Source organism: Watersipora subatra, chromosome 1, assembly GCF_963576615.1.
Source record: "Watersipora subatra chromosome 1, tzWatSuba1.1, whole genome shotgun sequence".
NCBI lineage: Eukaryota > Metazoa > Bryozoa > Gymnolaemata > Cheilostomatida > Watersiporidae > Watersipora > Watersipora subatra.
Genome location: NC_088708.1, coordinates 17532484 through 17560243, shown reverse-complemented (window position 1 = coordinate 17560243; position 27760 = coordinate 17532484). Strand labels below are relative to the sequence as shown.

Genomic DNA, 27760 nt, shown 5'->3' with positions numbered 1-27760 from the left:
GTACTTACTTCTAACTGAAATCTGATTCTTTCACTTACGATTAGCAATGAAAGCTGGCATGCAAGTGTCAAATAACCTGAAGAGCAACGACAGACAGAACTTATTTTTACATGAGGTGCGCAACTGCAGGTCATTTGCCTCAGCACACACCAAATGACAAAAGTGTGCCAAGAGTGATCCAGAAACTGTTGTATCTCAATAGCATGATGAGTAACACATGCCAAGTCGATGTACCAGCAGGTGTTACATGTAACTCCGGTATTTGTCTATATCAATAAAAGGTCATGGAAAGACTGGATTTAATCGCTGCAATGCCACGAATAATTGTTCACATGTCATTTTAATAGGAATTCTTGCTATTCAAATACTTTGATACAAAAATCGTATAAAAAGGAATAAAGCTATATACTGTCCTTATAAAACGAAGGCTTCAGCAGACGATCAACAAATTGTTTGATAAAATGAGGTAAATAATAATTTTTAGTAGGTATCAAATCCCTTTTTCCAAATATTCAATTAACAAAACTCCCTGCAAAAAGCTGTTCGAAAAACAACATTCAGATGATCACTAAAAACCAGTACCCCTCCTCTGAAGCACTTCATCAATAGGGGATGGTCTTATTGCCCAGTTGAGGCACAATTACCAAAAACAATATTTTCAGGTTTTTATGACAACAAACTTTTCTCAACAATACGACAACTTGATGCTAGCCTCAGAGTTTTTTAAACGCAGAATACGTCTGATTGGTTAAGGTCAAGGTTAAAAAGTGGGTTTGAACTGATGACCTAGCACCGAGTAAAGCATACTCTACCGAAATACTAGATATCTCACAGTGCACATCACCAGCAGATCAATAGACGAACGATGTGAGGCATGTTAAATAGAGCATAGAATGCAGAATGTATGTACAAAACGGCATGGCACTGCCTTGAAATCGCTGGTACATTGTATCATGTTTTTATGATAGCACCAGCAAATAACTAGCAACAATACCAAGTTTAGTTTAGTGTTAATAGACTCAGACCATAGTCAAACAACATCCAAAATAAAGCTTTCAAAGTACACAAACCTCATCTGAAACAACCGGAGTTGGTAAAGAGTGGCCCACACAGTTTGAGTTGAACTCTGGAATTTATGATTCCATTTATTTCATTTATATCATTGGATTTTTGCCTAGCTTATAAACCTGTATTTCATGGGTGACGATATACTTATTGTGTCATTTACTAATTTATGAAGAAAATAAAGTGCATATTATATTCGCTAGTAATATGTTGCCCAATCAAAAGCAAGCATTTACTACACCTATATGAAGCAAATTGAGCATTGGTTACTTGGGCTGCTTTGTTCAACTGAAGCTTGTGAGGCTGAACGCTTTATCCTTTACATAGCTGGGAGGCTAGGTGGTACCTCCTTGATTTCATTTAAGATGTATGCAAGTACCCTATAAAGCACTGATGAGGATGTCAAATGCTAGATCACAGGAATTTAGCTCTTACAAACCAATTATTTGAATGCCTATAAATTTTATTTATTCTTCGAAAAGCTGAGAACGAGGAGAAACCAAGCAGATGATTCTGCCCTCATCCTCACAGAAGTCTGAGTCAGAAGTCTGAGTTTCAATAGAAAGCATCAATAAGACAGCCTGGAGGAATTTATCAAAGAAAGGAGGCAGTGACTGTGTCCATTACTCTAAATCAATATCGCATTCTATTCCTACATGCATAGTAACACCCTGTTGCGCTAACAGCAAAAGCTAACTCTCTAACGCGTGTGACCGTGTGACCTCGATACGCAGAGATAGCTTTTTCTGTTAGACAGAATGTTCCGACTCATGTAACCATTTATATAAATCCAAATACAGCCTGCCTACTAACAGCACAAAACCGCACCCCTTTAGGAATGCATCATAAGATTATCCTGAAGCGGTGCATTTCCCATGAGAACAAGATACAATTAGGTTCAAATTAAAAGCTGCCTATTGCTCGACTTACCAACTTGCTGCAGCACAGCGGCAAGCAAAGGACGACCTTAATAAACATGCTATCCACTCGACACAGTCAGTGATACTAAGAGTCTAAAGTAAGTCAGGTGTGAAAGCGACCTCTGAAATGGCCGAGTGCAGCAATGTGTGTCCTATTACAAAACTATTTGCAGACCTTCTATTTGCGGACCCCCTATTATGCACGGCTACTATTGAAATGTGGTTTTTTCTATACAAGTTTGTGAATAGAGGGCAGCAAATTATGAATGGAATGTTTTGAGCATAGCATGTATTTGTCAACTCAATGGCCTTGGAAAAAATCAAAATGCTAAGGCCCTGTTTTAGTTGAACAGCTAAATTGCGCCTCGAGATTGCCTGCATTTGCTTCCTCATGGTGGGACTAATAGTTCAAAGAGTATTTCTTGTACCACAAGGTGCATTTCTAAAAGAGATTGCCTCAAATAAATGCATTATATACAGCTATTTAAAGAACTAAATGTAGAAAACTATATTATATGCTAAAAAGTGAACTAATAAACCACTAATCAACAAGTTTTATTGTCATATCACCTTGATATTTTATTTATTATATTTTATTTCACATTAAATTGTGAAAGCCAGCCTATCAGCTCTCGCTCGTTCCTGGCTTTCTTTTCTTTGCAAAACCTTCATTTTTTCCTAATAACTAATGGAAGGCTTCAGAGTTGTTTTAAAGACTTTAGCCGGAGATGTTGATGTAAATTTTTAAAAAAGCATTACATTCTTCCTTGTTGCACAACTGCTACCACTCGCGCTAGTCTTCTGCGGGTCCAAGATTTCAAAAAGCAAAAATGAGGGTATGAAACTGTGTTTGATGTTATCCAAGCAACATAAAACAAAAGAAACTGAATAAAAACTGTGTATACATGTACACATTTACCAAACAGCAGCATTACCAGATATTCTGGACGTCATATGACAGAAATGGCATGCAGAAACAAATATTTACATAAATTATATGTGCGCATCAAAAACTTTGATGTCTAGAGGTGATTGTAAGTCGAGGTTTGATAGGGTAAAAATTTTTTGTTATTACAACGATCAAAACCAGCAGCAAGAATAGAAGAAGACCAGAAAAATAACATTGGTATGTATATGTTGCGAGCAAATTGGCAGGAACACGGTACACAGTATGTGTGTGACACTAATAATCCCCTACACCTTGATCTATACCTATTCTAAGTGCCAAAAAGATTTGTTTGTTAAGGCATTTGCCAGTTCCTGCAGTGCCAAGACAAGATTAGCAATTTATAATAGCTCATAAATCATCTAGTGGCTTATAGGAAGTTCCGAGAAATGTGAGTGTAGCAAAAGTGATAGGGCGGAGTTTTGGTTTCGCGTGAAATTATTTAAAGATTGACTCGCAGCAAAATTCACATTACAGTTATTTGGTATCAAAAGATTCATGTCTTACTCTATTGTAGGTTCAAAATATGTGGAAATGTGATTACAAGCTCTTATAAGCTCAAAGACGAACAGTTAAAAAAACGGCCGTAGGATGGAATCCCTTATTTTGATGACGTATTCAACTCGACGTGGTTATTGTTTTGACATGTGATGTTATGACGTTAAATCAAAGGCCAATAAAAGGCTCAATATAAAACATCTCATAGCACTAGTTTATGACAAACACTTTGGGTTTTACTGAAAAACCCTTATTAAATGTAGATGCTCCGCTACTTTACAGTTCCGTTTCAGCTTGATCTAAACATCCAGTCGTAAGCTGATCATGTGACCCATATTTGTTGCCAAATGGCGCGAACAATTTCTGCAGCATTTTTCGACCATTACAGGTGACCAACAGGCTCCTAGTGTTTATCAGAGGATTATATGCACCACCTCGAGTTAAGGTTAAAAAATTAAACTGATTTTTAGGCTAGGTTTTGAGATATCAGTGCTCAAAGTGACAGCATTACAATGATAAGAAAATAGACGCGTAAGGACAATAGACATAGTTTTATCGAATGCGGGAAGTTTATTTGTGAAAATATTTCGACGAATGAGGTTGCATGAAAGCGTAAACAGAAGCGTATCGTGTTCAACTATGTCACATTTGAGCCATTTTGAGAGGGCTTCCAACCTACGGCGTTTTCGTAATGGCTGCGATTAACTGTTCGTTTCTCAGCTTTTAAGAGCTTGTAATCACATTTCCACATATGTTGAACCTACAACACAGTATAGTAAAACATGGTGAACCTTTCGATACCGAATAACTGCAATGTGAATTTTGTTGCCAGTCAACCTTAAGTCAAGGCACACTCTGAAACTTCCAACTATCCAAAAGGTCCCTATCTACCCATGACAGTAGTCTCGATGAACAGGATCAACGTAAGTGGCATAACTGTTTCATAGTCAAAATAAAGAACAATTCTGATGAATTATTATTATATAGCTATATTAGTCAACAGCTGAGTAAACATGAATAATTACAGTGTGTAAATGCTGCTATATAAAGTGGTTAGATGGCATGGAGTCCTTGCTAATAGTAACTCTCAGACTTTCATAACAGAGATGTCTATCAACCAGGTGGAGATTTTGTTATCATGTCATAAAAATCATGAACTACGAAAAACAAAAGCATATAGCACTGATAAAGAAATACGAATCATAAACGTGATTTTCGTTCATGGTCTTCAGTAAAACAATAAAGCACTCGACAGTGAACTATAAAAACTTTAAACAGCCTCATTATGATCATGCATATCAAACATCTGCCTGTCCATTACTGCTACAAAAAAATTAAATTCCTCCTTACTATAATCTTAAGAGGGATGTCACGGAAGCCATCACAATTAAGCTTTCCAGGTTTGTTGTTCAACTTTAGATTATTTAAGTTTGAAAAATATTGCTCCAATCAATTATATTAAAGAATTTCAATTTTAATTAAGCATCCATATATATATACACAAATATTATTGACAAATGATGTCATCATAATTGGGAGGGTGACTTTTGGAGGATCACTTACGGGTACAAACACAGGACCACATAGTATAAACATGCATAGCCTACAATTGCCCTATACACATCATTCATACATTTATTCATTCATTCATAGAGTCTTTAAATTCCAGTTTCTTATAAAATCAATTCTTTGCAAAATACAAATTTAGAGTTGCTGTCATAAAATAGCTGTTGCAAATTTCCAACAAATGAGGGGGCGTTCAAAGGCGTAGCTAAGTGAGTCGGGAACAGAGTGTAGCCAATGATATTAAGTAAACATACCTGTTCATCAAATGCATCACCATTCCATGTGCTTTCAGAATCAGAAAAGAGCCTTGCCTCAGCTTCTGGTATTTCTGAAATGGATGCATAGTAGATAAAATACTTAAATGTGATCATTGTATGAAGAAAATTCTCACAGCTACCGCAGGTAAATTTTTTATTAACATTTGAATCAACCAGTTTTTCAACTACCAAATATTAAATAAGACTGGTAGAAGTTTTAATGCGCGAAGTAGAATCTAGAGGTGCCAAAATATAGAGACATGTAAAACTAGCGACAACTGAGGCCCCAAAAAGCAAATGGTGGTGAGAGTCTGTTGAAAAAACAACTGCCATTAAACTAGTAGAGCGTGCTGCCACAGATCTTAACCAGTTTTGCACTACATAAAGTGTCATAAAAGAACCATGACGAGACCCACTCTTACAGAGTGATGTTAGAGTGTTCACCATAGCGTACCGCATGCTTGCATGGTGATATTAGATTATTCTAAGATCAGTTTAAAAGTTTTAACTTATCCCGACATATGTGAGTCATAGTAGCTGCATGCTTTGTTAAGTTCAACTTTGTATCTATTTGATGGAGTTGAACTAACTTGGTAAACATAAGTTAACGAAGTGCTAATTTAAATATGTGTGAACGAACAGAGCCTCAGATAAAATGGGTGATAGCCAAATCGATTAGCTAAACTCTGAACCTATCTCCATTAGCATTGCAAAGGACAGCGAGTTGTATCATGACAATTAACTATTGTTGGAGCCTTTCACGCCAACAATATATAAGAATTATCGCTACGTATTATACACTCGCAAGCGCAAAAAATCTTCACTATAATGCATCCTTATTGTAGCACCTGGGCGCAGCTAAGTACAGAGTGAAATACTAGCAAAGCCTATGACAGCGAGTTATGATCTGGCCTCATTTAGAATAATAGTTTTAGAAATTTGAAGACGGGTGGAATCAGTAAGCTGAGAATTCTATCAATCTCATACAAATTGTTTCACGAATAATTGTAAGGCATAAGAATCCATCGATACTTTTACACAATTTCCATGACTCTTACGAGAAACAAACTCAGCTATCGTATTCCATGTCTAAAATGGGCATTTGTGCGTTTCTATGCTTACAATATCGCATCCTTTGCATTCCAACAATTAACCCGATGAAAGCGTTACTGTAACTTAAAAAATATCCCTCTAATTGCAACATTACTGACCAAGCGATATCAGCAGTATCCAAAATCGATGATACAAGTACTTATTAAAACAACAAAATGTTCCACAATGATAGGTGAGCAGGATGATTTTTGATGCAGATGTGTTCATCACATACTTATGATGCATTCAGAGCAAATGAGTTCACTTCATACTTCCTACTCTGCCACAGCACATGAGTTTATAACATAATTCTGATGCTGTTAGAGCAAATGTGCTGACTCCATACTTCTGATACTGTCAGAGTAGATGTGATTACTCCATACTTCTGATGCTGTCAGAGTAGATGTGATTACTCCATACTTCCGATGCTGTCAGAACAGATGTGCTGGCTCTATACTTCTGATGTTGTCAGAGCAGATGGGCTGACTCCATACTTCTGAGGCTGTCACAGCAGATGTGCCGGCTCCATACTTCTGACACTGTCAGAGTAGATGGGCTGACTCCATACTTCTGATACTGTCAGAGAAGATGAGTTCACCACATACTTATGATGTTGTCAGAGCAGATGTGATTATTCTATACTTTTGATGCTGTCAGAGCAGATGTGTTCACCATATACTTGTGATGTTGTCAGAGCAGATGTGATTATTCTATACTTTTGATGCTGCCAGAGCAGATGTGTTCACCACATAATTGTGATGTTGTCAGAGCAGATGTGATTACTCTATACTTGTGATGTTGTCAGAGCAGATGTGTTCACAACATACTTCTGATACTGTCAGAGAAGATGAGTTCAGCACATACTTTTGATGCTGTCAGAGCAGATGTGTTCACCACATACTTGTGATGTTGTCAGAGCAGATGTGATTACTCTATACTTCTGATGCTGTCAGAGTAAATGCGCTGACTCCATACTTCTGATGCTGTCAGAGAAGATGAGTTCATCACATATCTCTAAGGCAGGGACATCAAGCCTAGAGCATTGTCAGTGTTTTTCAAGCATTCTGGCATCACTTGTGTTTTATTGGCTAATTCTATTAGCACTAAACACATATTTTACATTTTTAATAACTATGATAATTCTTTTCATGACTGTAAGATTAAAAAAAAAGATTGTAAGAGTTATCGAACATAGAACCTCCTAGAGTGATATACTATACATCAGTATTATTAAAAATTACCAGGGCGTCTCGGTTATCATGAAAGAAACTGGCATGCACAGTTGGCCAGTATGGCCACAAGCATATGCACCATGTCCCAGAACATTAGTGCCTTAGAGCAACGACTTTGTAGCCAACTTTTTTACTTCGTCTATTTCTGAGAAAGCTGGATTAAGAATAACCAAGTCCTTGTCTTCGTGTAATCCTTCTCCCATAGTAAACAGCAAGATGCTCTAATGCTAACAATTGCACTTACAGGTATACTGTTTCAGACTAAACTGTTACAAGTATGTTTGTATCTGAAGTTCACATGTCATTAGAAGACTCTCTCCATTCTTATGCTTATTCAAAGGATTAATTTTCCTGTCACCTCTACTAGCTGCACAATGAAAAATCCCAACTCTGCATGCATAAAGCGATGATCTCATGCACTTTATGATCCCTACACTGGAAAAGGAACTAGCACTAAAATATTACACCCACATAGAATTTGCACAATATGGAATAAAATAGATGCGTATTTCACTGAGAATCAATAGATAAGTGCACTTGCTGTGTAAGAGATTATAACAAAAATTATCCTCCATTGAGGTTGATATTGATTTTTTAATTATTTTAATCATGATATCCTTGAAACGTCTTCAAAGTCTGCAAGATGAATAACAGTGCTCACAACTCTTTCGCAGGCCTAACTGATAGCCATCAAACAGGAAACACCTGGCTCAACTGGAGACATTTAGCCACTGCCCATGACCTAAGTTTAAGCGATGTGACTAAAACATAAACTTTGTCATATTTTTCTGTTAGTCAACGAAATTTGATGAGAGGTACTATTGTTAATATGCTTTACGTGGTCTCACTTTAAGCTTTGATGAACAGCAATGTAGTAACTGTAGCAGCCATGCCAATGCGGTGTCAAGATTGGTAAAAATGAATCGCCAAGTTACAAAATTATATGGTTTTAATTTGCACTTCTAATTATCTGTTGTATTATTTATAAAATCATTTTGCTGCCATATTTTGAGCTTGGCTACACTAGGTTTTGAAAACTCTTAAATCAATTATTCATGGCTGATTTGTATTCTATGAATACTATTTTCTCAACAGAATTCATTTTTAAAATTGTAAAGCAACAGCCGCATCAAGCCAATGTCTACCATTCCTTATTAGAGGAGCTGATCCAGAGCTGTATTTAATTTATCTAATTTTGCCAATCTTCGTTGATCCAATTTGTGTCAAGGACAAGGCCTAACCGACTACATTTCGATTTGATAGAGTCATCGCAATTAAAGGAAGCTGTTTCTCCTTAACTGAGAAAGAAAAGCTCAGATTAAAGATGCATTCAGGTGAGGTGACATTGGGAGTGATTTCGTAGCTTTGTGATTGTATCCGAGAGCCAAGATATGAGTGTAAACAGCTAAAAATGCTGGCTACATTTGTAGAGATCGCCAAAACACAGCCGCAACCAGTTGAATTGACTTATCGCAAATACATGACCTATAGCAGATCGCATATAATTTTAGTGATTACACAACTCTTATTTATTTTAATAATACTAAACAATTTCTTTTTGCTAAAGGTGAACAAATCGCGCATTACAAATCAATAGTATGTATAAGTGCATAGCATTTCCATTACAATTCTATCAGGTTTTTGGTACAAAAACCGCATCTTGAAACTTTTTTTTGAAAATTCATTCGCTTTGACATAAGTCAAGGAAGATTTGAGCTTTCATTAGCATTTAACCAAAACATGACCAAGCAAAGAAAAGCTTGAGATTGCATTGGATTAAAAACAAACTTGGAATAACCTGCTTACATGCAAATAGCATAGTCATGTCTGATTCATCTTGATGTGGCAGTAACTCAAAACATCACCAAAAGGCTATCTCCAATTTTAGATGATGACCTATTTTGTTATTATTAAACACGGTTGAAGTAAAACATACATCAACAAAGAGAAATTTCCTTGCAACTTTTGAACCTTAACACTTTGAAGCCTTACCTTGTATACACAATCAAGCCCTCTGATCCTAGACAGTACTCAGTATTAACAACTTTCAACTGACTGTGAAAGTACTTAGGGTAGCACAATTCCTTCTGAACTGAATATCATATTGAAGCTCCAAGCTTATAGAACTCAATTAAAAAACAGAAATTAAATATAGCTAATAGTTTTTCTCAAACTCTTTTAAAGATGTGATGTTGTAGAGGTAACTGAAGAAACATAATGGTTGGTATGAACTGAGTCTGATAGAGTGTGTATAGTTGTAGAGGTAACTGAAGAAACATAATGGTTGGTGTAAACTGAGTCTGATAGAGTGTGTATAGTTGTAGAGGTAACTGAAGAAACATAATGGTTGGTGTGAACTGAGTCTGATAGAGTGTGTATAGTTGTAGAGGTAACTGAAGAAACATAATGGTTGGTGTAAACTGAGTCTGATAGAGTGGGTATAGTTGTAGAGGTAACTGAAGAAACATAATGGTTGGTGTAAACAGAGTCTGATAGAGTGTGTATAGTTGTAGAGGTAACTGTAGCAACATAATGGTTGGTGTAAACTGAGTCTGATAGAGTGGGTATAGTTGTAGAGGTAACAGTAGAAACATAATGGTTGGTGTAAACTGAGTCTGATAGAGTGTGTATAGTTGTGGAGGTAACAGTAGAAACATAATGGTTGGTGTAAACTGAGCCTGATAAAGTGTGTATATTTTTCAGAATAGAAAAACAAATAGTTTAGTGTAGAGCTCTTGTTGCTGAGGAGAAGCTGTTTAATTTATTTTTTAGTTAGCTCTCCTATTTTTTATCTTCATTACAAATGATTTCAATCAGATTGTCTTTAAAAACTAATGTTTTGGTGGCAGCCATTTATTATTTCTCGGGTCGGTTAGAAGTGTCCTCGCTATTTCGGCGATATATCAAAAACTAACAGGGCAATCGATATGAAATTTCAGAATTATACTAAAAACGTAAACCGCATAAAGCAACCAACATATCATCAACATTTCATAATCCTACGTAAAACAACAGTACATAAAAACAAAGCGAAACTACGAAACCGAGTTTCCTCGGGTGTGTGTATGTGTGTATTTTATTTCATCAATTAGTAGAAATAATATAACATTAAGCAAAATGAAGATATGGCTATAATATTGATTAAGTTAAACAAAATAAATGAAAGCTTAGTTCCTACTCGTTAAGGCATGATGAGGCCCACATGCGCAGTAGCACTGCAGTTAGTCGAGGCGCTGGGCCCACAGGAATTGGCAAACTTGAACAGCAGGTCTAAATTAATCTAGGCTTAACAAATGGCTTTTAACATTAACTTTAAAACTAGTGAATGCAGAAGTTTTGCGTAAGTCTATCGGAAGGCTGTTCCATAATCCTGATCCTACCTGTTCCGTATGATCAGGTAGGAAAATATTTTTCCCGAATTACCTCGGACCCAGGCTTCAAAGTATTCAAGAACTCCGGGTACTTGTACAAAACATGGATTCTAATCGTATTAGTGTCTAAGATTTATATTTAGGATTATTAAAGGAACATCAGCAGTTCAAAAGAATTCCTTGAAATATGAGTATTAAAAGGTTTGGCTGCAAAATCAACTACAGATATTACAAAACAGATTGTTATATTTACAATTGAATCGTGTACAATTGTAACAATTGTTTAGTTAAGAAATCTGAACGTATTCAACAGGCCTTATAAAAATTACTACACAGATTTGGATCAGACATAATAAATCTGATAGCACGTAATAAAGATAAAAAGAAATAACTGTTTATGATATAACATGCCCACATAAGCCAACATAAATCAAGTACTGTTGTTTATTCGCATTGGTTTTAATCTTAAATAAATACTGTTTTGTTATGACTATCAAAAAAATGCACAACCTCCTGCAAAACTTGATTTCATTACACAAAAGAACAGGCTGTATAATGAAGTTTTAAATTTTGCTACAAAATTCCATTGCATAAGTAAAGCTTGCTAACCAATAAACATAAACAGAGATCATATGTTAGTTTAGCTTTGACTTTCCAATTAATGCTGTTTTACTGCATGTACATTAACACCCAGTAAGTATGAAGTGAAAGACAAAGACACCATGCTGATGTGGTCTAGTGCTGGTTCAAACAATCCATGACATGTCTTGACTGAGATTCAACCACCAATTTACAAGTAATGTACGCACTGAGACATCAGTTTGTTCCAAATTAAAAAAAATAATCATCACATATGAGATTGAGTAAATGCAGCAAAGGTAAAAATCTATAGCTAAGAGTAGTGCTACATATTAAAATGGGTCGGTAAAAATGGCTACATCATTACAAATTCATGTCAATAAACCTTCACTCTTGGGATTCTCAAAAAGACCCCAATTACAATTTGCATACCAATTCCTCACAAGCATGATTTGATCAGATTTACGTTAATCCTATACTAAGAGCTCTAGCAATAAGGAAAGGTTTTATGCAATAGGGGAGCTAACGGAACATCAAAACTTGAAACATAGGACAGTAGTGAGATAATAACGCGGATGAACCAAATTTGTCTAGTCGTTTTCACCAAAATAGGCCATAATTGCGCAAACGAGGATAATGCTTACCCATGGGCATCTCAAAGCGAGTATCAAGTAGCACGCTGTGTCCTGAAACTCCTGTCGTCTTCACATGATCTCCTTCAGTGAACACTTCCTTGTCGAGGGCAAGCCAATTGCCGGAGCCTTCCTGTTCTCAAAGAATCCATGAACTTATGACAGATGGCAAGTTTCACAAGTTTTTATACCTGGCTCGTGCATATTGATGAAAATCTTAACGTTTCGCGCTTAGTTTGATCGTGAAAAAAAGTACAGTTAGATGAGAATCTTCAGTGAGTCACTCAAACCTTTGCCATTGTACCAAGAGGGCGATCAGGTTATATGCAGGAGTTAAATGAGAGTGAAGTCTGAACACATAAAGTCAGTTCATTCAGATATTTGCTAAGTAAATCAAAATCATCATATGCTGGAGCAAATATCCTTATAAGACTACATTATATTTTATTTAGTTTGTCCTAAAGCCCAAAAATCTATTGATAAATACTTCCAACATCAATATATATAGCATTAAAATAAATGCATTCATAAAATTAAATGTGATGTTTAAATTACATGTGAGAAACAATGTGATAAACCATGAAGATAGATTTTTATTGTTACTTTACCTGTAAACAGAAATGGAAGTGTGACTAATACATAGAGCCAGTGACGGAGTGATTAATAGAAATATTTTGAAAAATAAATTTATGTAAGTTTAACTTATTTCAAATTAAACTAGATATAGTTACGATTATCTTAATTTACATGTTTTTGCTATTCTGTTTATGTTTCATTTTCAATGTCTACCAGCTATTGTACATTTTAATTACAAAACTAATGTTTCAAGAAATGTCAGACATTGCATGTTAAAAATGACTGCATTTCGAGACGGCTATTTACTCAAATTTTACTCCGTGTTGTCAAAAGATTCACAAGATGAGGCAAGTTGTAAATCGAGGCTTGACTGTATAACAAGATTGGCTAGTACAAAATGAATTTAAAAATTGTATATCATATATAGTCCTAAGTATCACTATAGATAACTAATGATGGAAAGGTAATAGAATAGTAATCTTCTACACAATAGCCGAAGTATTTGTGTTATAATAGTCATATGGTAAAACCACCAACCTCACTAGACCGACGTATCGTGGCAAGTGGCAAGAGAATACCTCCAAGGTTGGTGTCCCAGAGAATGCCCTTGTTCCATAACTCGATAAGAAGGCTTGACTCCATCTGATCCGTTTCACTGGAAGCGGAGAAGCAGTGATTAGCTTCCATTAGCGAGTTGCTACCATGGTTACCGATAGACACCTAAATTTTTATGCGCTAGTCAAGTTAAAACTATAGTCAGCAATATGGCACTTACCATGCTGTCCCTTTTCATTGCCTTAATTCTATTGTCAGCATAGGATAATAGCATAATAACGTCAGCCTACTCCTTGCTGAGCATCAGGGCCCTAAACCAGCTATGGCCAAATGGCATTTGGCGTATTTAGATTCGGATCTTTTTAGGCTTTCTAGTGGATCTTTTAAGTTGGCCGCCAAAAAAATTTTGTCAAGTATTTATTTTAGAGTTTTGTTTAAAAAGTTTTTTGTAAATGTTTGTGGTAATTTATTTGGTCATCACCTGTAAGCTTGGAAAAGTACCCAATAACTACTAGTATAGCTAGAAGACTACTTACTTGCTTTACTTTAACTTACCTATGAGAATCATAGTTTTCAGCCATGAATTTTGTGAAAAACTACCATAGAACACGACTTAAAAATACTCATCTTCATGAACTTGTAAGAGTTGTTGCAAGTAGCAGGAACAGGAAACCGTGTTTTAATAGTATTGTGAAGCCAAAGCCCACTCATCATTTTTCTCACTGATATCGGACATACATATTACAGCAAACGCATTCACTGATTTTTAGTCTAATTATTTATATAAATAAAGTCTTTTAAATTGTATTTGACGCTTTGTTTTAGGATATACACAAATAATGACATGTTTTTATTTGTAAAAAAAAGAAATGCACATCTTCAGCCGATTGTGAATCTTTAATTTGTCAGATTTGTCTGTAGTAGATCATGGCCAAAATCATCCCTGTCAAGACCATCCCTGCCCTAAACCATCCTCCCAATTAGCAATTACGCACTTTAGCGACCACAAAATTAACTTCTATTCCTGATCAAATCGCAAGTTCTGTGTCATCAAGGCAGAGACCTACTGCAGGTCTCTAAAATAGAGCTCCTCATATCTGCTGCCATTGTTACAAACCTTGTAGAAAAAGACCGAAAACAAATCTAAATTCTAGGTGAGCAATATTTCATAGATGAGTACTAAACAAAAAAAATTTTAAATTTTTTTAAAAACTGTTTTCATGACTTAGTACAGCAAAAGAAGAAAAATTGGGTGTGCGCTGTTTTTATGAAATAAAGATGTTTGTTTAAAAACAATACAATAATTCAACTATTACATGTATTATAGTTTGCTGACTCTCGAGGTATTGAAATAACAATACACTACTATTGCTTGTATCGCTAAACAGCAACAGACCTAAATTTTTTTGCAATGCATATCTGAAGAACTAAGGTGAAAAACAGGGTACCCATGATTATAATCAAGTAAGATTTGGTTTTTGCGATGAATATTAGACTACCTTAAACAATGTTCTCATAAGTCTAGAGGGGGCAGAAAATAATGTGTTGCATAGTTAATTGACTAAATAGTTGACTAAGTATACATCACTATAACGACAAGACTTACAAAGATCTTACAAATTATTTCATGAGAAAACTATTCTTGGAGTAGAGTCTTCTACCCCATAATGATTTTCATAAATGCATATTTTGTCACTACCGCGTCTCGTTTAAACTGTTGACATAACCAATCCAGAATTGATAGATTATGAAACACAGGTGAGCAGCGTACACTCATTATGCAATTGCTGAATTTTCATGATTCAAAGGTGTCTGTCTTACCAGACGTCATTCCTTTCATGAAATAGCATTGCTACAGAATGAGTAGCCATCAATGGTATCATATTGATGGCTACTTAATGGCTAAATATAAAACCAACAGCGCCGAGTTGCATCGAGTTGATGATTGAATGACTGAAAAGGTGGAGCGTGCATGCTGGTGTTTTCTGCCAGATGTTGTGTGTGAAATATATATTATTTAATAATGATTCAACTAGCTATAAATTGGCCAATCGTGTTCAATCTGTTTTCAGCAACTTTTTTGTTCATATTAGTCATAAAAAATTATTAGCTTCAATAACTCCATAATAGGTATGTAAAATGTACAAAAATAGTATGACACAACCTATTAAACTATTGTATAACTCAAATTACTGTATAACTCACACTATAGTATAACTGAAACTATTATATAACCCACACTACTATATAACTCACACTAGTGTATAACTCACACTATAGTATAACTGTAACTATTATATAACTCACAATACCATATAACTCACACTATTATATAACTCACACTACTATATAACTCACACTAATGTTGAACTAATTATTGTAAGACTCACGCCATTTCATAACTAGTGAAAGTGACTAACAGAAATAGCCAGTATGACAACTTATCGAAAGACTTTTTAAACAATCGACCACACCGGACTTGTCCGTTGATAGCACTAAGCATGCGTCAAAAGCACTAGCTCGTAAGAATGATTTCAACCAAATGAACGTTATCGGCTCTTAAAAATCCTATTTCCTCTACGAATAGAATTACTGGGAAAGGTCATTACACGCATTCATTAAATTGTGGCAGATTGTAACACAACATAACTTCACTACATCTATTAACTCATCCCTACGTCTACCGGCTACGGCTTAGCAATCTTCATAACTGAGTGACATCGGCGAGTTCAGTTTCATAGAGTAACATATGACCAACAACGGCCAATCGTTATCAGCCAGATAACAGACTTCCTGTGAATTACGAAATCTAATAATGAGGTGCCTACCTAAGCAATAAAATGGATGGTGACACTCACGCCTAGCGATATTGCAGAGCGACGTTTGTCAAAAGTAAAACAAACTGCATGTTGCCTGGAGATCAATTTTTCAATTAACAAGAATTAATGAGAACTGCGGGAGTTGGCCTTGGTGCCTAACTTTGTGAAACCATGAACATGAACTTGACCTTATTTTCTCAAAACCAGAAACTCCCTCCTCTCATGTGAACCTCACTCCACCAGAACCTCCCTCCTCTCCGCGTGTCAAAAAACTTTACTATGGAACAACAAATATTGGTAAGTTTCCGACTGATAGCAAAGCGACTTCGCCGATGCAAGTCACCACTAATACATCAACAAGAAAAGCGACAAGGAAGGCAGCGGTTATTGCACAAAGTTCCAATTAAGCCATTACATTTGCTTAATTATGGCAAGTGATGAGTTTTAAGCAATCTCATGACAGTAGTCTGAGGGTTCGGAGTCGTCATCATTGTGTAACTAAACTATGTTTCGTGTCAATCAACAATAAATGGCAAAACAATGTCAAAGCAACAGTCTTCCTGATATAAATATTATGTAATGTCAAAAAGGAAAAAGCTATTTGAGCAGTGTAATTGGGTGTTTACAGCTCAGGCGGTTACTGTCAGGCGTGGTAAACACAATAACAATAGAGGCGTATGGCACGATGAAAAGGTTCGATAAGTGGGGTTACATAAAACGTATTAAAACAAAGCAAGTCAATTACAACTGTCTATAACTGAGCTTAGCTTGGTATTCTAAAAGCTAGATCTTGCTTGTAAAGCTAGCCGATAATCTGCTATTCAAATTTAGTTGAATTCTCTGCAAGCCAATAATACAAGCTTTATCGTTATGATTATTTATGTGAAAATTCAGCTTTTATTTTCTTTTTCACTTAATCAATATTGTAACTATATTTATTTCTTCCTAATGTTATATTTTTACTAATTGCTGAAATAAAATAAAACCCCCACACCAGCAACGCGCTTTACACGCGCTGTTTGTTTGTTCGGTGAATGTTGTTAGCAATAAAAAGGGCGGCTAAAATCACGAAGATTAACTAGGGAGTATTAAACTCTATCAAAAATATTTGTTGTGATTTCTAGGTCCACCAAGCTGCTAGCGATTTATAAACTTTTGTAATAATCCTATCAAAGGAGCTCAATCAAAATCAAAGCTCCAATCAAATTAAAAATCCAATCAAATCCTATCAAAACCAGCAAATGTGAGTGACAACAATTCTCTATCAAAAATACTAAAAGAATACTTTAACAAATCAGCATGAAAATATATACTTTGTGTGGATATTTGTTGTGTTTTTACTTAAATTCAAAACTCTCTTAATAGAAAGAAATACCAATCATCACTTTACTTATATTATTGAGTTGCCAATCAACTACATGTACAAAATTTGAGCTCTTCCCAACCCCTCGAATAGCTTACAATGACGGAAGGAATGTTGTACTTTCCGCTATGATTGTGGTATACAACGGTACACGAGCATCTAATCGTAGAGCTGTTGTTAACAATGGGTACATATAGGTCTCTACGACGGTATTCAAATACAAGACTAGATATGTCACCAATAGTAAAACTTCTAGGCTACATAACGATAACCGAAATGTTCGGTATATGCCAAAAAGCATATTAGTGGAGTCGCCTGAAGGTCCTAATCTACTAAATGTATTTAAAGTTTAAACCCCTCATTGTTGAAATCGGAGAATACGAGATGATTCCAAATTTATAGGTATACAGAGGTATTAATACTTGTTCATTGTGCAACACAAATATGAATTATTTTGTGTACGAGTCCCACAAAGAACCATAATGTCAGTATAGACTGCTACACGTGGTAATCTAAATCTCACACAACTATATATTAACATCAATTTACATATCTGTTACCATTATTTAATCTCCTCAGCCAAGTACAGTAAGATGAATTTAAACAAAATCAATCACTAACAATACTATGCAGCTACATCTATTGAAGGAACAATAATCAAAACCAGTACATACAACGATGTGATCGTCACCTGCCATCAATTGCGACGACACCAGTTCTAGCAAATTGCCAGTGTTGGTTCAGAAGCCTTTCGCATAACTCGTGAATCATTAGTGAAGTTTGTTAGGGTGCAATCTCGATGGTTTTAAAAACCTGGTAACAAGGATATTTTCTATGGTGATAATTTTTTTGCGACTATTCCAAATTGAAAAGAATACTCGAAAATGACCTTGAACTTGCAACTTTATTGGCAAGTATACAACCAGATTTTGTATTCAGGTAATGAGAAAAAATTCAGCAACATTGGTCATTCGGTGTAGCTGTATAAGGGGATGTTTCAGATGTTGGACATGAACACCGTCCAACAAGGATCAAATTTTTTTTATAAGAGTAATGCCTTTTTGGTAACGAGTTTTTTCGTAATGGCTTTTCCCCATGCCAAATCACAGAAACAATGCAACAATGTAAACAAGTTTCGATTCTTATCAATAAGTTTGACCTACCCTACTGAAGCCCTAATATTACATGACGCATGTTTGTTTTGAAGAGCAACTCTTCAATCATACCCAAATAATGATATGCTGGCATTTATGTAAATTTAATATCTGTGTGTATCCCAAACCATTTCAGAGCAAATACAATCTTCAGGAACTAATGCGCAGCAAGTAATATAATAGTAATATACCGTAATACAGATTAGTGTAATCTATAGTAGTATATTTAGTGATGTATAGTAAAATAATTTATAGTAATATAAAATGTTAATAAAATAAAAAATTACAATAAAATGTCAACCTATGCAGCTGCTACCCTTTAACATTTTGTCTCTAAAACTGCCGCAATGTGTACACAGCTTAATTGTCTAACCATTTTTTCTCAAAATTGCTAAGCACAATTTTGGGTAAATAGCCTATATATTTCACATTACAAACGCTGAAAAAATATTTTAAAACTCATTAACACATTTTCCCAGTGACTTAACTCAATTTCCATTCAAAGAAGCAAACAGTACACGAATGAGCCGGTCTAACACATTAATTGGCGTATTGTAGGAACTTTCCCGCAGAGGATTTCAAACATGAGCGTTTACTACTTGCACTAACTGCAACAAACTGAACAGACCATGTACACACAATCGCTACACTGTATCCTACTGCGAGCTACAGTCAATGAAAGGATAAATGCATTAGCTCTCAATTCAAGCGGCTAGCCAACCCAGACCTTATGAGACAGTTAGTTTCCTACCATACGGTTGTAAATAATGAGAAATCGATAAAGACAGTGGAAGGTTAGCGAGCAGTTGAAGAAAAGAAGAGAGCTAATGAGTAATTAATATAAGTAGGAAATCCATCGAGTATAGCTATACGGTAAGTTCAGACACTAAATATTGACTTTGAAATAGAATTCGAGTAATCCGATGACAATCAATTAGATTCTAGCTTGCAACATCCTATAATGCATACTGGATGGAGCCCGGGCAGCGGCAATAACGACACCACTGGGAAGCTCCTTAATATGCCTGAATTTCATTACTGCAGCGCAAAAGAGCTAATAGGAACAGCATAGCAACAGCATAGCAACAGCATTATCACAATCTAAAAATTACATATTGCATTTCATAATAGTTAACATAGTTTAGGTATTGTATCGGTCATTCAATACTGAGTGAACTCACAACAGAGTTATTAGTCAAGCTCGATATTTCAGATGCTATGTAGTGTCTATGCAATCAATTGAAAAATCTCCATTTGAAGAGGCTGACTGATAGCTTAGAGTGTGCAGTATAAGACAACTTGGAGTATATGATATAAGACATGACTAGTAACATGGAGTGTGTGGTATAAGACATGACTAGTAACATGGAGTGTTTGGTATAAGACATGACTAGTAACATGGAGTATATGATACAATACAGGACTAGTAACATGGAGTATGTGATACAATACAGGACTAGTAACATGGAGTATGTGATATAAGACATGACTAGTAACATGGAGTATATGATATAAGACATGACTAGTAACATGGAGTATGTGATATAAGACATGACTAGTAACATGGAGTATATGATATAAGACATGACTAGTAACATGGAGTATATGATACAATACAGGACTAGTAACATGGAGTATGTGGTATAAGACATGACTAGTAACATGGAATATGTAGTATAAGACATGACTAGTAACATGGAGTATATGATATAAGACATGACTAATAACATGGAGTATGTGATATAAGACATGACTAGTAATATGGAGTATGTGGTATAAGACATGACTAGTAACATGGAGTATATGATATAAGACATGACTAATAACATGGAGTATATGGTATAAGACATGACTAGTAACATGGAGTATATGGTATAAGACATGACTAGTAACATGGAGTATGTAATATAAGACATGATTATTGCTCTCATGAGCTACTTTGTTATCTGGCCTAGTCAGAGCTATATCATTTACAATGTTGACAATTTTCTCATAAGGGTCCATTTACATCACACCAAGTAATCTATCGCGTTCCATAAAATGGCTTTTCCCCATCCCAAATCACAGAAACGATGCTACAAAGTAAACAAGTTTTTATTCATATCTATAAGTTTGACTGACCCTACCGAAGCCCTGATACTACATGACGCATGTTTATGTATTGATGAGCAACACTTCAATCATACTCTAGTAATGAATTGCTGGCATTTATGTAAATGCAATATCTGTGCTGCATCCTAAACCATTTTAGAGCAAATACAATCTTCAGGAATTAATGACGCAGCAAGTAATATAATAGTAATACACCGTAATACAGATTAGTGTAATCTATAGTAGTATATTTAGTGATGTATAGTAGAATAATTTATAATAGTATAACATGTTAATAGGATATAAAATTGCACTCACAACATGAAGTCCTGATTCCAGCAAGGACTCTTGCCCCGAACAGCAATTGTAGTTGACTTGACATTTTGCAGTTTGAGAGAAACATAACTGTTTAATTTATCTGAAAGGAGAAATGAGAAATGAGAAATGAGAATGCTATTATTAAGGAAATGATATATGAAAGTAGCCGATAAACGAGTATACAAATCTCGGTGATTATTTGAAGCTAGGTTTTTACAAACTTACCATTTCTCATCATCATCGGGATAAACTGAGTACCCCACAAAGGTGGTGATCACAACAAGATGGTTAAGTGCATTAAAAACTTACATAACCGCCTCTAACAATTTGTTTCTCCAACCCAAATCATCACAATGTTACTAATTTAAATTATAATCTGATAACTGTGTAATAACTGCCATTGCAATAAATTGAAATTGTAATAAGCTGATGCCCATATATTTGACAAACCAAAGAAGATATTGGGAATTACTGTTTCATTGAGAGATGAAACGCCTGCAATTCAACCTCATTAATAGATAGTTAGCAAACAACACGCTTAGTCAAAATGATACGTCAAAAGGTAATCTCATAACAACTCACCTGTTGACCCTGACAGCTTAGCACTTTTAACTGCAAACAATAAAGACATAGGTTAGTCTCCGCAAATGTGTACATCAATTTAAATCAGTTTTCAAGGAAGAAAACATAGCATAACATATATACATAATGTATATCTATATTTCTCCATACATGTGTGTATGTATATCTGTGTGTCATTCCGGCTATAGCTATTAAAGTCTTTGAATTAAAGATCTCGCACCGATGAAGATTTGATCTCGGACCCTACCTTTCATCAGTCCGACACCCCACCCAATAAGTCAGAGAGAATAAGTTGTTAGCACCCTGGTATAAGTCACTATATAAAAGCACAAACCCAACGGCTTTGCATACCACGCAGGTTGATTGCGTAAGTAAGTGATTGTCATTAGTTAGCTTACTAAAATTTTCCATCGGCAATCTGCCAAGCTAATAGCAAGTGGCAGGCAAGTCTCATTACTTCATATTGTTTATAAGTTGATGCTTAATAAAGTACTCGGGCAACGCCCGGTAACACAGCTTGTCTACGTATATATACATAAATCTCAGTTCTTGTTATTTGTCTCTTAGCCTGTTTGCTGTCTGTCCAATTATAGCGATAAAGTTTTAATAAAGAAAAATACGCTTCGCACTAGATAAGAACTTGGCACCTCCTGGCAGGCGGGTGGACCTAAACATCAAGCCACACCGGCTATTTACGATACAATGGATAAATCGTGCTCATAGTCATTACATCGGTTAAAATACGCATACCGGCGTCGTGTGACGTGTTGTGTGTCACTAGAGTTGGCTTCACGGCTCACAGCTTAACAGCCTTCACAGCTCTTTGTATAGTAAGTTTAGCAATATACTAGCTTAATTTACTCAAATTAACCAATTTGAGAAGACATGATAAAATTTAGCCAATGGAAACTGCATTAACTGTCGCTGTTTACAAGGTGGTTTTTATTACCCATGCAATGCTGGGCATTCACCTAGTTTATCATAAATTGCCCCAGGTATGAACCGAGCAGAGCTGACAAAAAACTTTCATTATGTAAACTTACATAATAAACCAATTGGCCATTGTGAATCAATTGAGCTCCCTTAATGTATTTTACTACAAGCTTCAGGCAATACAGCATTACAAAACACTACCACAGCGGCATCCAAATATAAGTCATTACAGTCATCTAGATAGAGTTAGATCTTCTTTCAACTAACCCTAAAAGTCATCATAGACACTGCCAGATGATCCGTGAGCTGTGCCTAATCCTAAGGAAAACGTTTATAGTAACAAAAGACCTGCAAAAATTCCTGATCATCAGAGATCAAGTAACACTCAGCAACATGCATTGTGTGGTGAATAGAGCTGATGCAACGAATTAATCAAATATCTCCCCGAACTTCAACATACTTTGACAGCTGTGAAATACTTGGCGCTGATAGTAGCAATAGTTTATGCCTTCAACAATATTTCAAGAGACTATTTGAGAAGGTTGTAAATTTTTGTTTTATAAAATATATTTAGCCAAGTTAGCTTATACCTTTTGCGAATAGTTTTAAAGCTACATAAAAACCTAGGTTTTTTTCTTACTCAAAAATTTGACAATAAAAAAATGCAGTAAAGCATGACCAGTATGATACAAAAATGTTTCGTGTTATTATGTTTGGAACAACAAACAACCTAGCATACCCCGAATAATGTGAATCATCAACTCATATGTGTATTTATATGGCTTGTCAGAAGCATATTGCCCGAGTCCTATAGTGATTCTAATACATAGTCAATTATTCTACATCTATTTTTGTGAATTAGCGCTTTCTTTATTTCCAGCCCATAATCCATACAGTGTGAGTTTAGTAGACGAATACATGGATTAAAATGTTGGGAAATATGCTACACGAGTTTTGCTGAGGAGCAACATTCCCGATGATTTCTAGCCGTAAACATGGAAACCAACCAGTATAATATTGGGTTTGCTCACTAAATATAGTTTTATACACAGCATTCTTGCCCATAACACAACAGAAAACCTCTAACCACAAACGACATATTTGTAATGACTTTCCTGAGTGAGTAAGGTAGACTAAAATGTGTTGAAAACAATGCTAGCGCAGTGGTTGAATGGATTTATTTAACTGAACAGAAAGTTTTTTCACACATTTGGTAACCAAAGAAAGTATAAACATGCCTTTTACGGGTTGAACCAGAATTCCAGTGAGCAAAAATTCCATGAAGAATAATCTGGCATGGCAATATATAATTCATCTGTTAAGACATATCGAAAGTCGTAAAATATTCTAAAACATCTAAAACAGCCCAAATCATTAGTGGAGAGAATTCTTAGAAATACTTGAAATTCAACATTGACTATTGAACAACAAGTTACCTAGATAATGTCCATACCTCAATAATTCACTTATATACATGTACTAGCTGTGCTACCCGGCGTTAGCCGAGTATTAAAAATCAGCTTATAAACAATGAAAAGTGTTGAGAGTTGCCTGCCACTTGCTATTAGCCAGGCAGATTGCCAATGGAAAATTTTAGTAAGCTAACTAATGACAATCACTTAATTATGCAATCACCCTGGGTGGTATACAAAGACGTTATGTATGTGCTCCCATATAGCGACTTATATCGGCAAGCTATCCACTCATTCTTTGTGGCTTATTGGGTAGGGTGTTGAACTGGTGAACGGTAGGGTCTGAGATCAAATCTTCAGTACGGATTCTTTATTCCAAGACTTTAATAGCTATAGGAATGCATACATACACGAACATACTTAGAGAACTATATATATATACTGTATAGGTAATACGAGTTGAGAATGTATCAAGATAAAGCTAAAATACCCTATCGTTTTAAATCATATATTGTGAACCAGCAGGAGTGAGTTCTTGTCTGACTTTCCTAGTAGCACTGAGTGCCTACATGTATTAAAATGTTTCTTTCTATCAGGTACTATTCTACCAGAATTATATTTTGCATTTTGGTTCATGCTGAGGTCACTTTTGCCAACTTGCTCAAGGTGTCACTATGATATAACTCTATTAAAAGAGATGACAAATACTTGTATATACCAGTTCAACTGGCACAAGCATTGCTTTCATAAGCTTTCATTGGCTAAATGAACATATAAATGGTCTTAAAGGTTGACTTGCAACAAAATTCACATTACAGTTATTTGGTATCAAAAGATTTACCGTGTCTTACTCTGCTGTGTTGAAGGCGCAAAATATTTGGAAATGTGATTACAAGCTCCTAAAAGCTCAAAAACGAACAGAAAATCGCCGCCATCACAAAACCACCATAGATTAGAATCTCTTTCCAAAACGGCTCATATAAGACGTAGTTGTACAAGATGGTTTCTGTTTACACTTTCATGCAACCTTATTCGTCGAAATATTTTTATAAATAAACTTCACGCATTTAATAAAACCATGTCTATTGTTCTTATGCGTCTATTTTATCGTCATTGTAATGCCGTCACTTTTAGCAATGATATCTTATAACTTACCGTAAAAATTTGTTTAATTTTTTAACCTTAGCTCGAAGGAGTATATATCATTGTCTGATAATCATGACGAGCCTGTTGGTCACTTGTGATAATTGAAAAGTGCTGCGGAAATTATTTGCGAAGTATTGAGTCACATGATCAGATTACGACTAGACGATTAGACCAAGTGGAAACAAAACTGTAAAGTAGTGAGCATCTATATTTGATACGGGGTCTTCGGTAAAACCCGAAGTGTTTGTCATAAACTAGTGCTACGAGAAGTTTTATATTGATCCTTTTATTTCATGTAAAAACATCACGTGACAAAACAATAACCAAATGTAATGACAACGTCAGAAAAATAAACTGATTCCAATCTACAGCGGCTTTTCGTTTTTGAGCTTCTAAGAGCTTGTAATCACATTTTCACATATTTTGCGCCTACAACACAGCAGAATAAGACACGGTAAATCTTTTGATACCAGATAACTGTAATGTGAATTTTGTTGCAAGTCAACCTTTAAGCTTAAATTTTAAGAAATATTAATAATTCGTATTTCTAGGAACACTTTCCAGCTACGCTAAACTAGTATACAGACTACAAATTTTCAAGCTTAAGTTACGATAAGCGAGTGAGGGCGCCGATAGGATATATATTCACAATCAAAAAATGTACGCAAACAAAAACTCCCATTTTAAGCGGTGCCCATATAAGCAGCACACTAAATGCACAACTGTTTTTAGTCAGTAATGGCATAAATACTGACCGATACGACAACGTTTCAGGCTTTCTAGTTACAAACTTGAACTTAAAATTTAAAACACACTGAACTGTGCCTAAATCAGAGGTCATCTAAATACTCAAACATTTGAAACCAATCTAATTTGTGGTAATTTCCAAATTTTTCAAACATTTTTCAAACAAAATCATTCAAAAACAGGTTCCCATATGAAAGATTAATGGGTTTATGGGTTAATGGAAGGTTTATCCTTAATAAAACACTAATGTTAGCTCAGCTGCTTAGTCTTATTATAATTGAGGGAAGCGTGGAGGGGTCGAGGGCTCACGAGCTTGCCATAGAACAATCAGGTCCGCATAGCGCTAAAAGTAGTTTTCCATCAATGCTATTTTTAGGCAGTAAACAAATGGCAAAACATCTTAATTGAAATATGGCAGACAGTAACTACAGAGAAGTTAAGTCTTTGAATTTTACCATTTGTTGTCTTTAACTTTCTCTAATTTTGAGGTCTTCATTTTGTATACGATAAAGATTTTTGTTAATTTCAATTTAAAGCTGCATAAATCAACGAGAATAGTAGAGGTAGTCTGAGAATGTATATAATTATCATATTATTATAACATCCATCAACGCTCGACCAAATAATAAATAAAAAAGACAATAATGATAATCTTATTTGAAACATCCGCTTTGCTGCTTATATGTTTCTGGATTCAAAGATTTTCAAGTGTTTCCAATCATTAATTAAGATTTTGCTCAGTTATATCAAGTAAGCAGCTTGATTTGCTAAATATTATTGGACAGGCACAAATTATTCAATTTTAGTTAACTCAGTTTTGAATTGAATCAATTCAAAATAAAAAAGATTCTTATTGGCGCAGTTCTGACAACATGCGTAAATATTTTTGTAGCAGTCTCTTGGCTTTAAACTGGCTAAAAACAGTTTACAGTCAATGACTTTACATACGATTAAAAATTCACATGTTTTACTAAAGCTTTAGTGATTATTTAATGTTTGTCAACTTTATTAGCCCCTAGCTAAGCGCTAAAAGCAAAGAATGCATACCGGATCAGCATTATTCATGGTGATCTATTGAGTAGTAAATGTAGCTGACGGTGTATAAACCAACTAACCAACTCTTACTGTCATTTTTAGATCTGACACAGACAATACGCCTTAGCTCGATAACATGCATTGAATAGGCATGAATGGAGGTATACGTGTGGTTACTACAACACAGGTCAAAAGTAACATTACAGTGAAGCTCCTTAAAATGGGTAACAAAACCACGCAGAATGAAAATAACCTGAATAGAACAAAAGTGTATAATTAAAAAGAAACAATTTAGGCTATGTAAGTATATGGTTAGTAGTGTAAGAAGTAATCGTTGATATTGTATCATGTCCAGTAATAACGATTACCTGTTATGCAGAGCAAAGACGACATGCCGCTAATAGCAACACTGAAACAGTACTTCACATTATAGTGCCCGCTTAATTCAACGGCTACTGAAAAACAGTGGTAGTGAGTACCATTTAGCTCCTTCAATTGCAATGTTGTTACACTGTAACAAATCGCATAGTCGACATTGACATGAAGTGTCTGAGCTACGTCATATCAACAAACCAATCAATCAATTTTTTGAGCATTAGCCCGAGTTTTCAAAAAGTTTCTTTGAGTGAGTGAGAGCGTCGCTTGAGTTACCTCTCAATAGTACTTCTGATTACCACCATCATCAAAGAGCTAAATAACCTTCACTTATAGCAAAAAGATATTAAGCGATTTGTTTTACTGGGATTTTTTATAGCGCCTCAATAGCTAAAATTAGCGCATTGTTCAGAATTTAGGTTAGGCGGTAATTTTTATTTGGCTTTCGTATAAGCATTTTCTTGAATTATGGCCTAGTCCATTAACTCGCATCACA

General features: G+C 35.3%; 1 protein-coding gene across 1 annotated transcript in view; it reads right to left on the bottom strand.

Annotated features, from left to right (window-relative positions):
* Window positions 1-21131, bottom strand: part of LOC137406396 (protein unc-13 homolog A-like) — a 33048-nt gene extending 11917 nt beyond the window's left edge. Inside the window, exons 1-4 of the mRNA XM_068093008.1 lie at window positions 21035-21131; window positions 13272-13389; window positions 12171-12291; window positions 5250-5323 (exon numbers count right to left, since the gene is read on the bottom strand). Coding sequence (XP_067949109.1) covers window positions 5250-5323; window positions 12171-12291; window positions 13272-13389; window positions 21035-21039 — 318 coding nt within the window. The 5' untranslated portion in view covers window positions 21040-21131. The remainder of the gene's footprint in view (window positions 1-5249; window positions 5324-12170; window positions 12292-13271; window positions 13390-21034) is intronic.
* Window positions 21132-27760: the final 6629 nt, after the last annotated feature.